This window comes from Patagioenas fasciata, chromosome 5 (assembly GCF_037038585.1).
Source record: "Patagioenas fasciata isolate bPatFas1 chromosome 5, bPatFas1.hap1, whole genome shotgun sequence".
In the NCBI taxonomy this organism is placed as follows: Eukaryota; Metazoa; Chordata; class Aves; order Columbiformes; family Columbidae; genus Patagioenas; species Patagioenas fasciata.
Window position 1 is genome coordinate 17,880,549 of NC_092524.1, and position 15,989 is coordinate 17,896,537.

At 47.4% G+C, this 15,989-nt stretch overlaps 1 protein-coding gene across 1 annotated transcript in view; it reads right to left on the reverse strand.

The window, feature by feature from the left end:
• LOC136102278 (uncharacterized) overlaps window positions 1-15,989 on the reverse strand; it is a 41,310-nt gene continuing 25,321 nt past the window's right edge. Inside the window, exons 28-34 of the mRNA XM_071808608.1 lie at window positions 15,902-15,945; window positions 13,391-14,967; window positions 7,091-13,279; window positions 4,097-6,979; window positions 3,535-3,985; window positions 3,157-3,252; window positions 1-86 (exon numbers count right to left, since the gene is read on the reverse strand). Of these exons, the coding sequence (XP_071664709.1) occupies window positions 1-86; window positions 3,157-3,252; window positions 3,535-3,985; window positions 4,097-6,979; window positions 7,091-13,279; window positions 13,391-14,967; window positions 15,902-15,945 (11,326 nt within the window). The remainder of the gene's footprint in view (window positions 87-3,156; window positions 3,253-3,534; window positions 3,986-4,096; window positions 6,980-7,090; window positions 13,280-13,390; window positions 14,968-15,901; window positions 15,946-15,989) is intronic.

Consider the following 15,989-nt stretch of genomic DNA (forward strand, 5'->3'; position numbering starts at 1 on the left):
TCACAGTGCATATCTGCCGGGGTCAGTGTACCATTCTGAGAAGAGCAGGTACAGTTCATACATGAATTGATTATCGACGTTCCAGCCTGGAAGACAGAAAAAAAATCAGATGGCAACAGTTTCTAGAAAATGTATAGGGAGGGTTGACAGCATTGCACCATTAAGGTGGCTGAAATGCCAGTGTGATTGAGTTGTTCAACTCTCTTTGAACATATAGCTGTTTGGCTTTATGCCTTTCAAAAAAGCACACATTAGGAGGAAACTAAATGAAGGAATAAAAAAGAGAAAAGTAGATTAATAACTTGCAGGTAAGACTGGTTTGTACTGCCTCACTATTTTACCAACTTTTCAGTGCTCCATTTAAGATTTTTTTCCCTGTTAAGTCATGTTCAGTGGTTATAAAACAATTCCAATTTGCAAAAGGTGATTAAGTGGATACATACATAGATACATAAGCAGAGATACAAATTTTGGCATGGATTTAAGTCTTTCTGAAATGTGTCCCCAAAAGGCTTCAGTGCTAATGTTTAAATTTTGACTAAACAACCAAAGAACCAATTTTAGTAGAAGATTTAGATATCAATTAAAGCAAAAATCCTAGATTTAGTTTTGTAGGTTCTCTGGGCTTATTTTAAAGAGTGGCTGAGTTTGGGCAATTCATCAGCTCATTTGAAAAATGCATTAATTCCACAGTGGGAGACTGCTTAAAAGGAAAGTACCTCACTAAAAACGGCACCATGTTTTATGCTACATCTTGAGGAACTCTTCTGTGACAATTTTTGTTTTGACATTAGGAAAAAAAAACAAACAGAACTCTTCCAGTTAAGGGCTAGAGATCAAAACACATGTACTGGGAAAAGAACTTTCTCAAAGGCTTCTTCTGATAGAAAGGGTGTACATTTCACTTCACTATAAGTATAACATTCTCACCTGGAACATTGTACCGTTAACCAGACAAGCAGGTTCTGAAAAACAAGAGCAAAACATTGCCAGAGTAAACTTAGATTATGAGACTTCCTGAGAAGATGTTATCAAGTTCTATAAGTAACGCAGAGATTATGAAAAACTTGAATTCAGTCCCCCCTACATGCTTAGATCTCATATTTTGTGTGGCTTGATGTAAAGTTCTATCTTTGAAATCAGCTAGAAGAGTCAAGGAGGAACTTCAAATTTGAGCTATGCATGGAAAATCCGGTTTTTGCCCTTTCAGTATCAGGTTCACTTCAAATTAAATGAGTTGTTTCCTCTTTGAGCCCTAGAAGTCCAGTAATCTTCAAACATGCCTTTGTTATTGATTCTTTATGACCTCTCAGAACATGGTTTGGATGGAAGATTGACTCTGAGTGGAAAAAGGTATTTGTACTGTGGTCACATAAATAATTTGACAACATGACAGATCCCATTCAAGTCTTTCACAGAACCACTTCAAACTTCACTGTTCCTTTGTTTTGACCTTCCTGTTTCAGGCTTAATTTATGGCTACCTTTTTATTATCATGTATAAAAATGTATGTATATAAAAATTCATATATACAAATATATATAGCTATTAGGTTTTTTGATTTTCATGAGCATTCAACAAAGGTGTAAGTATAATTATTATTTTTCATATGTTGACAGTTCATATACTGATTACAATTCACTTTGTATTATTGTTTTGTGTTACTTGCTTTTGTAGTTAAGCTTTCTGCTGGCTTGTTCTTATGTTTATGCATCTTAATGTAGCTACAGTTAGACTAATGTTAATGTACTCCAGTGTTATAGTAGTGACATTAAATAAAATGCATTAATAACCTTTATGATTACAGATATAGAGATAGTGCTCTCCTGCTTGTTCCAATTTTCTCAGCAAAGTTCACTGAAAATAACATTTTGTTTTTAAATAAGCTTCTACTGCATATTTAGCCAAAAACTGATGCATGTTTACTGAGCCAGACACTTTAAAGGAGGTTTTGCTGTTGTTGTAGTACACATTTAGATATTAACAGAAGTGCGAATGTGATTTACCAGAATGTGTAGTCCGGTATTATATATGTATTTTTAATACTTACTGCATTCATATTCAGGACAACATGGACCTTGTTGTTTTATTACAGCAACAGAAACAAATCCTACATCACAAACTGGTATCTGGCACGTGATCGGCTTGCATTGTACGGTAGCGTTGTGGAGGTCACAGGAACATTGCTGGCATCCACTTGTCCAGTTCTCTCCAGGCTGAAAACATGTAATTGATTTATTCTTAAGTGCTCTCTCACCCTAGTTGTTCTGTTTCAAGATGAGATAGACTCTCAAAATTGGTATAAAGTTCAGATTAGTGTTCTCTTAGCATATGATTTCAGGACTTAAAAGGAGGCAAGTTGAGAACAACCTCAGCATTCTGTGTAGAAAAAATGGGGTTTTGACACTTTCATTGCTGTTCTGCTTATTTCTATGACATTTAAATGGCTTTTGTTAAAAAAAAAGTCCCAGCCATGGTATTAGTGAGCTTTTCCATCTCCAGATTACACAAAAGCCTGGTAATGCCAGGTTGAAGAATTGTGCATTTGTAACATGACATGTTGTAATAATTTTATTATTAGAATACATATGAGTTGATTTGAATTGGCTGTTAGAGGACAGAAATTGGGCTGGTTTTGCATTGGTGATATACTAGAAAATAATGAGGAGAACCACCTTTCGTGGAGGACTGGTATCAATGCACTTTATTTCTGCTGAAGTTGTGGGGGGTGTTGCTGTGGTTGATGAGACAGTCTTAGTTTCTGAAGGGAAAGGAGTTGTCGGAGGACACGGCCCCTGGAATGGGTGAATTTCACATTCCTTGCTGCAAAGTGCATAAAAACTACAGCCAGCCCCATCTGTTGTGTTGTATACCACTTCCCCTGTAGAGGAAAATAGGATAAATTAGGAGACCAATGAAAATGCTTAGGGAAAACAAAAGAAAACAAGAAAATACTATAAAAATATCAAGTGTATTCGTGTATAAAAATTTCTATGTTTAGATGATTTTGAGTGGTTATGTTTAATAGAGTATTAAGGGTTTGTATGGCTTATAAAAATTTTTATAACCATAAAATAAGACACTCACCAGGAGAAAAATAGTTACCAAACACGTGACAAAAACAGGGAGTTGTTCTGCTTGATGTAACGTATGTACTTGCTTCTATTGTGACAGGTGTGCTGGAGGAAGAACTGGTGATGACAGAAGTGCTTGTTGTAACATTACTTGATTGTGATATACCAGCTGTAGATACTGTTAAAGACAAAACATGCATTAGTTTACAGCACAGGATTTTCAACTCACAGTTTTAACATACCCTGCAAATTGAGCCAACATTTTTGTTGCATTCAACTATTTGACTTACTGCTTGTCTAGCAGAGATACTACTAGTAGAAGGAGAGATAGATTAAAAAGTGGTTTATCTGTTGGAAGAAATAAGGATAATAGCGGAAGAAGTCACAGAAAACAGTGATAGCAATGTTGTTCTTCCAAAATATCTGTTCGTAATCTTTGCAGAGGCAGACAATGACATACCTGGCATGCTAGTGGTAGTGACACTTGTAGGAAAAAAACTGGTGGCTGTAGTTTGTCCAGTAGAAGAAACAGATGTTGGAAGAAAGATGCTTGTAGTTTGTGACTGAGAGAGGCTGGAGGCAGTAGTGGGTGATGTTGAAACCTGGCTAGTCACAGTGGAGATTTCTACTGGAGTGGATGTGGGTGTAGATGATGTGGTGCTTCCTGCTGTGGTCTTCAAACTGCTGACAGTGCTACTGGCTGAAGTGGACACTGTTGTTGTGGTTGCGTTGATGGTTGTGCCTTCTGTTGGAGGGGGAGAGGTCTTGGTGGTGCTGGGGCTGCTGGTGGTTGTGATGATGGTTGTTTCTTGTGTTGTCGGGGCAGGGGTGCTGGAGACCTCTGTGGTGTCAATGGTGGTTGTCACTGTCTTTTCGGAGAGGGTGGAGGCAGCAGCGGGTGATGTTGGAGTCTGGGTTGCCACAGTGGTGGTTTCTGTTGGAGTAGACGTTGCTGTGGATGTTGTGGTGCTTCCTGTGGTGGTCCTGGATGTGCTGGCAGTGCTGCTGGCTGAAGGGGACACTGTTGGTGTGGGTGTGATGGTGGTTGTGGCATTTGTTGGAGGGGGAGAGGTCTTGGTGGTGCTGGTGCTGCCGGTGGTTGTTACAATGGTTGTTCCTTGTGTTGTTGGGGCAGGGGTACTGGAGACAACTGTGTTGCCAGTGGTGGTTGTCAGTGATGACTGGGCTAGTGTGGTGGCAGTAGTAGTGAGTGATGTTGGAGTCTGGGTTGCCACAGTGGAGGTTTCTGTTGGAGACGATGTTGCTGTGGATGTTGTGGTGCTTCCTGTGGTGGTCCTGGAGGTGCTGGCAGTGCTACTGGCTGAAGTGGACACCGTTGGTGTGAGTGTGATGATAGTTGTGTGGTCTGTTGGTTGGGCAGTGGTACTGTGCATAATGGTGGTACTGGTGGTGGTTTTCAGTGATGGCTGAGTCCAGGTGGAGGAAAGAGTGGATGGTGTTGGAGTTTGGGTTGCTGTGGTGGTGTGTTTTGTAGAAGAGACCTGGGTGGAGGAGCCCGTTGTGCTTGTTGTTGTAGTCTCACAGTATTTATATTCACAGCACTGCACCTGGATTTCATAGTCAAAGCACATGGGATACTTTGCGATCTGATCCTCATTTCTGCACACAAGCCCGTTTTGAAGGCTGCACTCAAATATCTGTCCCAGTTGTTGCTGACTCCGGTCAGGGTAATCTTTAGCACGGCAGTTGATGTCTTGTGGCTCCTTGCAGAGTGCATACCCAGCGGCGCGGATTTTTGCAACTGTCTCTACGTCTCCATTTTGGCTACCAGGGCCAGGGGAATCCAAATTAAACCACTGTGTCCATGTACAGAGCGGCTGGCAATTAGTTCTGGGGCTGGGTGTGCTGTTAGTGGTGGTGGCTGTTGAGGTGGATGCTGTTGATGTGGGTGTGATGGTGGTTGTGATATTTGTTGGAAGGGGAGAGGTCTTGGTGGTGCTGGGGCTGCTGGTGGTTGTGATGATGGTTGTTTCTTGTGTTGTTGGGGCAGGGGTACTGGAGACCTCTGTGGTGCCAATAGTAGTTGTCGCTGTCTTTTGGGAGAGGGTGGAGGCAGCAGCGGGTGATGTTGGAGTCTGGGTTGCCACAGTGGTGGTTTCTGTTGGAGTAGACGTTGCTGTGGATGTTGTGGTGCTTCCTGTGGTGGTCCTGGAGGTGCTGACAGTGCTACTGGCTGAAGTGGACACCGTTGGTGTGGGTGTGATGGTGGTTGTGGCATTTGTTGGAGGGGGAGAGGTCTTGGTGGTGCTGGGGCTGCCGGTGGTTGTTACAATGGTTGTTCCTTGTGTTGTCGGTGCAGAGCTACTGGAGACAACTGTGTTGCCAGTGGTGGTTGTCAGTGATGACTGGGCTAGTGTGGAGGCAGTAGTAGTGGGTGATGTTGGAGTCTGGGTTGCCACAGTGGAGGTTTCTGTTGGAGACGATGTTGCTGTGGATGTTGTGGTGCTTCCTGTGGTGGTCCTGGAGGTGCTGGCAGTGCTACTGGCTGAAGGGGACACTGTTGGTGTGGGTGTGATGGTGGTTGTGGCATTTGTTGGAGGGGGAGAGGTCTTGGTGGTGCTGGTGCTGCCGGTGGTTGTGACAATGGTTGTTCGTTGTGTTGTCGGTGCAGAGCTACTGGAGACAACTGTGTTGCCAGTGGTGGTTGTCAGTGATGACTGGGGTAGTGTGGAGGCAGTAGTAGTGGGTGATGTTGGAGTCTGGGTTGCCACAGTGGAGGTTTCTGTTGGAGACGATGTTGCTGTGGATGTTGTGGTGCTTCCTGTGGTGGTCCTGGAGGTGCTGGCAGTGCTACTGGCTGAAGTGGACACCGTTGGTGTGAGTGTGATGATAGTTGTGTGGTCTGTTGGTTGGGCAGTGGTACTGTGCATAATGGTGGTGCTGGTGGTGGTTTTCAGTGATGGCTGAGTCCAGGTGGAGGAAAGAGTGGATGGTGTTGGAGTTTGGGTTGCTGTGGTGGTGTGTTTTGTAGAAGAGACCTGGGTGGAGGAGCCCGTTGTGCTTGTTGTTGTAGTCTCACAGTATTTATATTCACAGCACCGCACCTGGATTTCATAGTCAAAGCACATGGGATACTTTGCGATCTGATCCTCATTTCTGCACACAAGCCCGTTTTGAAGGCTGCACTCAAATATCTGTCCCAGTTGTTGCTGACTCCGGTCAGGGTAATCTTTAGCACGGCAGTTGATGTCTTGTGGCTCCTCGCAGAGTGCATACCCAGCGGCGCGGATTTTTGCAACTGTCTCTACGTCTCCATTTTGGCTACCAGGGCCAGGGGAATCCAAATTAAACCACTGTGTCCATGTACAGAGCGGCTGGCAATTAGTTCTGGGGCTGGGTGTGCTGTTAGTGGTGGTGGCTGTTGAGGTGGATGCTGTTGATGTGGGTGTGATGGTGGTTGTGATATTTGTTGGAAGGGGAGATGTCTTGGTGGTACTGGGGCTGCTGGTGGTTGTGATGATGGTTGTTTCTTGTGTTGTTGGGGCAGGGGTACTGGAGACCTCTGTGGTGCCAATAGTAGTTGTCGCTGTCTTTTGGGAGAGGGTGGAGGCAGCAGCGGGTGATGTTGGAGTCTGGGTTGCCACAGTGGTGGTTTCTGTTGGAGTAGACGTTGCTGTGGATGTTGTGGTGCTTCCTGTGGTGGTCCTGGAGGTGCTGACAGTGCTACTGGCTGAAGTGGACACCGTTGGTGTGGGTGTGATGGTGGTTGTGGCATTTGTTGGAGGGGGAGAGGTCTTGGTGGTGCTGGGGCTGCCGGTGGTTGTTACAATGGTTGTTCGTTGTGTTGTCGGTGCAGAGCTACTGGAGACAACTGTGTTGCCAGTGGTGGTTGTCAGTGATGACTGGGCTAGTGTGGAGGCAGTAGTAGTGGGTGATGTTGGAGTCTGGGTTGCCACAGTGGAGGTTTCTGTTGGAGACGATGTTGCTGTGGATGTTGTGGTGCTTCCTGTGGTGGTCCTGGATGTGCTGGCAGTGCTGCTGGCTGAAGGGGACACTGTTGGTGTGGGTGTGATGGTGGTTGTGGCATTTGTTGGAGGGGGAGAGGTCTTGGTGGTGCTGGTGCTGCCGGTGGTTGTGACAATGGTTGTTCGTTGTGTTGTCGGTGCAGAGCTACTGGAGACAACTGTGTTGCCAGTGGTGGTTGTCAGTGATGACTGGGGTAGTGTGGAGGCAGTAGTAGTGGGTGATGTTGGAGTCTGGGTTGCCACAGTGGAGGTTTCTGTTGGAGACGATGTTGCTGTGGATGTTGTGGTGCTTCCTGTGGTGGTCCTGGAGGTGCTGGCAGTGCTACTGGCTGAAGTGGACACCGTTGGTGTGAGTGTGATGATAGTTGTGTGGTCTGTTGGTTGGGCAGTGGTACTGTGCATAATGGTGGTGCTGGTGGTGGTTTTCAGTGATGGCTGAGTCCAGGTGGAGGAAAGAGTGGATGGTGTTGGAGTTTGGGTTGCTGTGGTGGTGTGTTTTGTAGAAGAGACCTGGGTGGAGGAGCCCGTTGTGCTTGTTGTTGTAGTCTCACAGTATTTATATTCACAGCACCGCACCTGGATTTCATAGTCAAAGCACATGGGATACTTTGCAATCTGATCCTCATTTCTGCACACAAGCCCGTTTTGAAGGCTGCACTCAAATATCTGTCCCAGTTGTTGCTGACTCCGGTCAGGGTAATCTTTAGCACGGCAGTTGATGTCTTGTGGCTCCTCGCAGAGTGCATACCCAGCGGCGCGGATTTTTGCAACTGTCTCTACGTCTCCATTTTGGCTACCAGGGCCAGGGGAATCCAAATTAAACCACTGTGTCCATGTACAGAGCGGCTGGCAATTAGTTCTGGGGCTGGGTGTGCTGTTAGTGGTGGTGGCTGTTGAGGTGGATGCTGTTGATGTGGGTGTGATGGTGGTTGTGATATTTGTTGGAAGGGGAGATGTCTTGGTGGTACTGGGGCTGCTGGTGGTTGTGATGATGGTTGTTTCTTGTGTTGTTGGGGCAGGGGTACTGGAGACCTCTGTGGTGCCAATAGTAGTTGTCGCTGTCTTTTGGGAGAGGGTGGAGGCAGCAGCGGGTGATGTTGGAGTCTGGGTTGCCACAGTGGTGGTTTCTGTTGGAGTAGACGTTGCTGTGGATGTTGTGGTGCTTCCTGTGGTGGTCCTGGAGGTGCTGACAGTGCTACTGGCTGAAGTGGACACCGTTGGTGTGGGTGTGATGGTGGTTGTGGCATTTGTTGGAGGGGGAGAGGTCTTGGTGGTGCTGGTGCTGCCGGTGGTTGTTACAATGGTTGGTCGTTGTGTTGTTGATGCAGAGCTACTGGGGACAACTGTGTTGCCAGTGGTGGCTGTCAGTGATGACTGGGCTAGTGTGGAGGCAGTAGTAGTGGGTGATGTTGGAGTCTGGGTTGCCACAGTGGAGGTTTCTGTTGGAGACGATGTTGCTGTGGATGTTGTGGTGCTTCCTGTGGTGGTCCTGGATGTGCTGGCAGTGCTACTGGCTGAAGGGGACACTGTTGGTGTGGGTGTGATGGTGGTTGTGGCATTTGTTGGAGGGGGAGAGGTCTTGGTGGTGCTGGTGCTGCCGGTGGTTGTTAAAATGGTTGTTCGTTGTGTTGTCGGTGCAGAGCTACTGGAGACAACTGTGTTGCCAGTGGTGGTTGTCAGTGATGACTGGGCTAGTGTGGAGGCAGTAGTAGTGGGTGATGTTGGAGTCTGGGTTGCCACAGTGGAGGTTTCTGTTGGAGACGATGTTGCTGTGGATGTTGTGGTGCTTCCTGTGGTGGTCCTGGAGGTGCTGGCAGTGCTACTGGCTGAAGTGGACACCGTTGGTGTGGGTGTGATGGTGGTTGTGGCATTTGTTGGAGGGGGAGAGGTCTTGGTGGTGCTGGTGCTGCCGGTGGTTGTTACAATGGTTGTTCCTTGTGTTGTTGGGGCAGGGGTACTGGAGACAACTGTGTTGCCAGTGGTGGTTGTCAGTGATGACTGGGCTAGTGTGGTGGCAGTAGTAGTGAGTGATGTTGGAGTCTGGGTTGCCACAGTGGAGGTTTCTGTTGGAGACGATGTTGCTGTGGATGTTGTGGTGCTTCCTGTGGTGGTCCTGGAGGTGCTGGCAGTGCTACTGGCTGAAGTGGACACCGTTGGTGTGAGTGTGATGATAGTTGTGTGGTCTGTTGGTTGGGCAGTGGTACTGTGCATAATGGTGGTACTGGTGGTGGTTTTCAGTGATGGCTGAGTCCAGGTGGAGGAAAGAGTGGATGGTGTTGGAGTTTGGGTTGCTGTGGTGGTGTGTTTTGTAGAAGAGACCTGGGTGGAGGAGCCCGTTGTGCTTGTTGTTGTAGTCTCACAGTATTTATATTCACAGCACTGCACCTGGATTTCATAGTCAAAGCACATGGGATACTTTGCGATCTGATCCTCATTTCTGCACACAAGCCCGTTTTGAAGGCTGCACTCAAATATCTGTCCCAGTTGTTGCTGACTCCGGTCAGGGTAATCTTTAGCACGGCAGTTGATGTCTTGTGGCTCCTTGCAGAGTGCATACCCAGCGGCGCGGATTTTTGCAACTGTCTCTACGTCTCCATTTTGGCTACCAGGGCCAGGGGAATCCAAATTAAACCACTGTGTCCATGTACAGAGCGGCTGGCAATTAGTTCTGGGGCTGGGTGTGCTGTTAGTGGTGGTGGCTGTTGAGGTGGATGCTGTTGATGTGGGTGTGATGGTGGTTGTGATATTTGTTGGAAGGGGAGAGGTCTTGGTGGTGCTGGGGCTGCTGGTGGTTGTGATGATGGTTGTTTCTTGTGTTGTTGGGGCAGGGGTACTGGAGACCTCTGTGGTGCCAATAGTAGTTGTCGCTGTCTTTTGGGAGAGGGTGGAGGCAGCAGCGGGTGATGTTGGAGTCTGGGTTGCCACAGTGGTGGTTTCTGTTGGAGTAGACGTTGCTGTGGATGTTGTGGTGCTTCCTGTGGTGGTCCTGGAGGTGCTGACAGTGCTACTGGCTGAAGTGGACACCGTTGGTGTGGGTGTGATGGTGGTTGTGGCATTTGTTGGAGGGGGAGAGGTCTTGGTGGTGCTGGGGCTGCCGGTGGTTGTTACAATGGTTGTTCCTTGTGTTGTCGGTGCAGAGCTACTGGAGACAACTGTGTTGCCAGTGGTGGTTGTCAGTGATGACTGGGCTAGTGTGGAGGCAGTAGTAGTGGGTGATGTTGGAGTCTGGGTTGCCACAGTGGAGGTTTCTGTTGGAGACGATGTTGCTGTGGATGTTGTGGTGCTTCCTGTGGTGGTCCTGGAGGTGCTGGCAGTGCTACTGGCTGAAGGGGACACTGTTGGTGTGGGTGTGATGGTGGTTGTGGCATTTGTTGGAGGGGGAGAGGTCTTGGTGGTGCTGGTGCTGCCGGTGGTTGTGACAATGGTTGTTCGTTGTGTTGTCGGTGCAGAGCTACTGGAGACAACTGTGTTGCCAGTGGTGGTTGTCAGTGATGACTGGGCTAGTGTGGAGGCAGTAGTAGTGGGTGATGTTGGAGTCTGGGTTGCCACAGTGGAGGTTTCTGTTGGAGACGATGTTGCTGTGGATGTTGTGGTGCTTCCTGTGGTGGTCCTGGAGGTGCTGGCAGTGCTACTGGCTGAAGTGGACACCGTTGGTGTGAGTGTGATGATAGTTGTGTGGTCTGTTGGTTGGGCAGTGGTACTGTGCATAATGGTGGTGCTGGTGGTGGTTTTCAGTGATGGCTGAGTCCAGGTGGAGGAAAGAGTGGATGGTGTTGGAGTTTGGGTTGCTGTGGTGGTGTGTTTTGTAGAAGAGACCTGGGTGGAGGAGCCCGTTGTGCTTGTTGTTGTAGTCTCACAGTATTTATATTCACAGCACCGCACCTGGATTTCATAGTCAAAGCACATGGGATACTTTGCGATCTGATCCTCATTTCTGCACACAAGCCCGTTTTGAAGGCTGCACTCAAATATCTGTCCCAGTTGTTGCTGACTCCGGTCAGGGTAATCTTTAGCACGGCAGTTGATGTCTTGTGGCTCCTTGCAGAGTGCATACCCAGCGGCGCGGATTTTTGCAACTGTCTCTACGTCTCCATTTTGGCTACCAGGGCCAGGGGAATCCAAATTAAACCACTGTGTCCATGTACAGAGCGGCTGGCAATTAGTTCTGGGGCTGGGTGTGCTGTTAGTGGTGGTGGCTGTTGAGGTGGATGCTGTTGATGTGGGTGTGATGGTGGTTGTGATATTTGTTGGAAGGGGAGAGGTCTTGGTGGTGCTGGGGCTGCTGGTGGTTGTGATGATGGTTGTTTCTTGTGTTGTTGGGGCAGGGGTACTGGAGACCTCTGTGGTGCCAATAGTAGTTGTCGCTGTCTTTTGGGAGAGGGTGGAGGCAGCAGCGGGTGATGTTGGAGTCTGGGTTGCCACAGTGGTGGTTTCTGTTGGAGTAGACGTTGCTGTGGATGTTGTGGTGCTTCCTGTGGTGGTCCTGGAGGTGCTGACAGTGCTACTGGCTGAAGTGGACACCGTTGGTGTGGGTGTGATGGTGGTTGTGGCATTTGTTGGAGGGGGAGAGGTCTTGGTGGTGCTGGGGCTGCCGGTGGTTGTTACAATGGTTGTTCCTTGTGTTGTCGGTGCAGAGCTACTGGAGACAACTGTGTTGCCAGTGGTGGTTGTCAGTGATGACTGGGCTAGTGTGGAGGCAGTAGTAGTGGGTGATGTTGGAGTCTGGGTTGCCACAGTGGAGGTTTCTGTTGGAGACGATGTTGCTGTGGATGTTGTGGTGCTTCCTGTGGTGGTCCTGGAGGTGCTGGCAGTGCTACTGGCTGAAGGGGACACTGTTGGTGTGGGTGTGATGGTGGTTGTGGCATTTGTTGGAGGGGGAGAGGTCTTGGTGGTGCTGGTGCTGCCGGTGGTTGTGACAATGGTTGTTCGTTGTGTTGTCGGTGCAGAGCTACTGGAGACAACTGTGTTGCCAGTGGTGGTTGTCAGTGATGACTGGGCTAGTGTGGAGGCAGTAGTAGTGGGTGATGTTGGAGTCTGGGTTGCCACAGTGGAGGTTTCTGTTGGAGACGATGTTGCTGTGGATGTTGTGGTGCTTCCTGTGGTGGTCCTGGAGGTGCTGGCAGTGCTACTGGCTGAAGTGGACACCGTTGGTGTGAGTGTGATGATAGTTGTGTGGTCTGTTGGTTGGGCAGTGGTACTGTGCATAATGGTGGTGCTGGTGGTGGTTTTCAGTGATGGCTGAGTCCAGGTGGAGGAAAGAGTGGATGGTGTTGGAGTTTGGGTTGCTGTGGTGGTGTGTTTTGTAGAAGAGACCTGGGTGGAGGAGCCCGTTGTGCTTGTTGTTGTAGTCTCACAGTATTTATATTCACAGCACCGCACCTGGATTTCATAGTCAAAGCACATGGGATACTTTGCGATCTGATCCTCATTTCTGCACACAAGCCCGTTTTGAAGGCTGCACTCAAATATCTGTCCCAGTTGTTGCTGACTCCGGTCAGGGTAATCTTTAGCACGGCAGTTGATGTCTTGTGGCTCCTTGCAGAGTGCATACCCAGCGGCGCGGATTTTTGCAACTGTCTCTACGTCTCCATTTTGGCTACCAGGGCCAGGGGAATCCAAATTAAACCACTGTGTCCATGTACAGAGCGGCTGGCAATTAGTTCTGGGGCTGGGTGTGCTGTTAGTGGTGGTGGCTGTTGAGGTGGATGCTGTTGATGTGGGTGTGATGGTGGTTGTGATATTTGTTGGAAGGGGAGAGGTCTTGGTGGTGCTGGGGCTGCTGGTGGTTGTGATGATGGTTGTTTCTTGTGTTGTTGGGGCAGGGGTACTGGAGACCTCTGTGGTGCCAATAGTAGTTGTCGCTGTCTTTTGGGAGAGGGTGGAGGCAGCAGCGGGTGATGTTGGAGTCTGGGTTGCCACAGTGGTGGTTTCTGTTGGAGTAGACGTTGCTGTGGATGTTGTGGTGCTTCCTGTGGTGGTCCTGGAGGTGCTGACAGTGCTACTGGCTGAAGTGGACACCGTTGGTGTGGGTGTGATGGTGGTTGTGGCATTTGTTGGAGGGGGAGAGGTCTTGGTGGTGCTGGTGCTGCCGGTGGTTGTTACAATGGTTGGTCGTTGTGTTGTCGATGCAGAGCTACTGGGGACAACTGTGTTGCCAGTGGTGGCTGTCAGTGATGACTGGGCTAGTGTGGAGGCAGTAGTAGTGGGTGATGTTGGAGTCTGGGTTGCCACAGTGGAGGTTTCTGTTGGAGACGATGTTGCTGTGGATGTTGTGGTGCTTCCTGTGGTGGTCCTGGATGTGCTGGCAGTGCTGCTGGCTGAAGGGGACACTGTTGGTGTGGGTGTGATGGTGGTTGTGGCATTTGTTGGAGGGGGAGAGGTCTTGGTGGTGCTGGTGCTGCCGGTGGTTGTTAAAATGGTTGTTCGTTGTGTTGTCGGTGCAGAGCTACTGGAGACAACTGTGTTGCCAGTGGTGGTTGTCAGTGATGACTGGGGTAGTGTGGAGGCAGTAGTAGTGGGTGATGTTGGAGTCTGGGTTGCCACAGTGGAGGTTTCTGTTGGAGACGATGTTGCTGTGGATGTTGTGGTGCTTCCTGTGGTGGTCCTGGAGGTGCTGGCAGTGCTACTGGCTGAAGTGGACACCGTTGGTGTGAGTGTGATGATAGTTGTGTGGTCTGTTGGTTGGGCAGTGGTACTGTGCATAATGGTGGTGCTGGTGGTGGTTTTCAGTGATGGCTGAGTCCAGGTGGAGGAAAGAGTGGATGGTGTTGGAGTTTGGGTTGCTGTGGTGGTGTGTTTTGTAGAAGAGACCTGGGTGGAGGAGCCCGTTGTGCTTGTTGTTGTAGTCTCACAGTATTTATATTCACAGCACTGCACCTGGATTTCATAGTCAAAGCACATGGGATACTTTGCGATCTGATCCTCATTTCTGCACACAAGCCCGTTTTGAAGGCTGCACTCAAATATCTGTCCCAGTTGTTGCTGACTCCGGTCAGGGTAATCTTTAGCACGGCAGTTGATGTCTTGTGGCTCCTCGCAGAGTGCATACCCAGCGGCGCGGATTTTTGCAACTGTCTCTACGTCTCCATTTTGGCTACCAGGGCCAGGGGAATCCAAATTAAACCACTGTGTCCATGTACAGAGTGGCTGGCAATTGGTTCTGGGGCTGGGTGTGCTGTTAGTGGTGGTGGCTGTTGAGGTGGACAGTGTTTGTGTGGGTATGATGGTCGTTGTTTTTTCTTTTGTAGGTGCAGTGGTACTGTCCGTAACTGTTTTGCCAGTGGTTGTTGTCCTTGTTGACTGGGTGAGGGTGGAGGCAGTAATGGGTGCTTCTGGTGTTTGGGTCAGCTCACTGGAGATTTCCGCTGCAGTTGACATGGTCTGGTAACGTGTTGTTAAGACTTGTGATGTCGTTGCTGAAACCGAATTTTTAGTCAGAGAAGTTGTTTGTTCTCTGATGTTCGGTGTTGTAGATACTTTTTGCGGTTCGGATTTTTGAGTTGTTATTTTTGTCTTTGTTTCTACTGTTACAGCAGTGGTTGTGAATTCTGTTGGTGTTGTAGTTTGTAGTTCTGAACATGGTACATAGCTGCAGCATGATATTCTGATTTCGTAATTGTAGCAGTGCTTAGATTGTTGGTCTTTGTTGTTACATATCAATCCTGTGTTTTGATTACACTGTACTGTTTGGTTAAGATTTATTATTTCTGTATCTGGATGTTCTTTGGCTCTACATTGAACAGCATGCGGGTTTTCGCACACGATGTATCCTTTAGCTCTGAGGTTTTCAAATGTTTCATCATCTCCACTGTCGTCTTTGTTTTCAGGTTTTGTGCTATCATACCATTGTGACCACACACAAATATTCATCACACATACAGTTGTCGGTGATGTTGTAGTTGTCATTTCTGTATTTAAAAGAAGGAAATATAAGTCTTATCTGTTTGTATTAAAGGAGGTGCCTGGAAAATTTATTCATCTTCCATACATTTTAATGTTGCATGTAATGTTATATATGTTAATGTACTCTTTTACTTTTAATGAACTTGCTTTGACACTCTTGAATGTTATTTCTAAGGTAAATGTTGATCTCATGTCTGTTTTATTTTTCTAATGGTACTTTATGTGACATTTATTTTAAAAAATATAGTTAAATATAACTGATATGAAATCTTTTGTATAGAATGTCAATACATAGGATAACATGATTTCTCAATTGCTATGTTATGCATAAAAGGAGGTTTTATTCTCCTTGATATTATTCTCCAGGATGCAATGATTAATCAGCTCTATTATTTTTTTCCCCTGGAAAAACTCTGGTGATACAGTAGGGACTGAGTTTGTAACAAATGCTTTAGTTATTTCTACATCCTTGATTACAGTTGTCTTTAGCAACAGAAGCTTCCAGATGAGCTGGCGACTCCAGGAGAAGTCAACAGTTTCAAGTCAAATTATATGCCATTAACAGCTGAAAAGGCCCTCCCTCCCTTTCAGGCAATTTTTAGTCCCTTCCAGAGAGTTTTCAGTAATTTTAAAGTGTAATCATGCATGCGTACCTGAAGCAGTAGTTGTGGGCTGACTTGTAGAAAATGTAAATGGGGTTGATGGAGTGATACCACATTGAAAGATATTTCTGTTTATTGTTCCATTGATGTCACATGTTGCACTGAAACACCATCCAGTTCCATCTGTGGTGTTGTAGATGAGTTCACCATATTTATAGCTCTTCCCTTCATAAATGCAGTGGCATGCTGTAATTCAGAATAAGTTTATTGTCGGGCATCCATGGAAAGATAATATCCATTATTTCATTTTCTTAACAATTCCTTTGAATTATCTTACCTTTATCATCAAACTTACACTGTAAACCTTCTGATGTGCATTCACTGAAATAGAAAAAATAAAAAAAAAAATGTAGTTTTGATTGAGA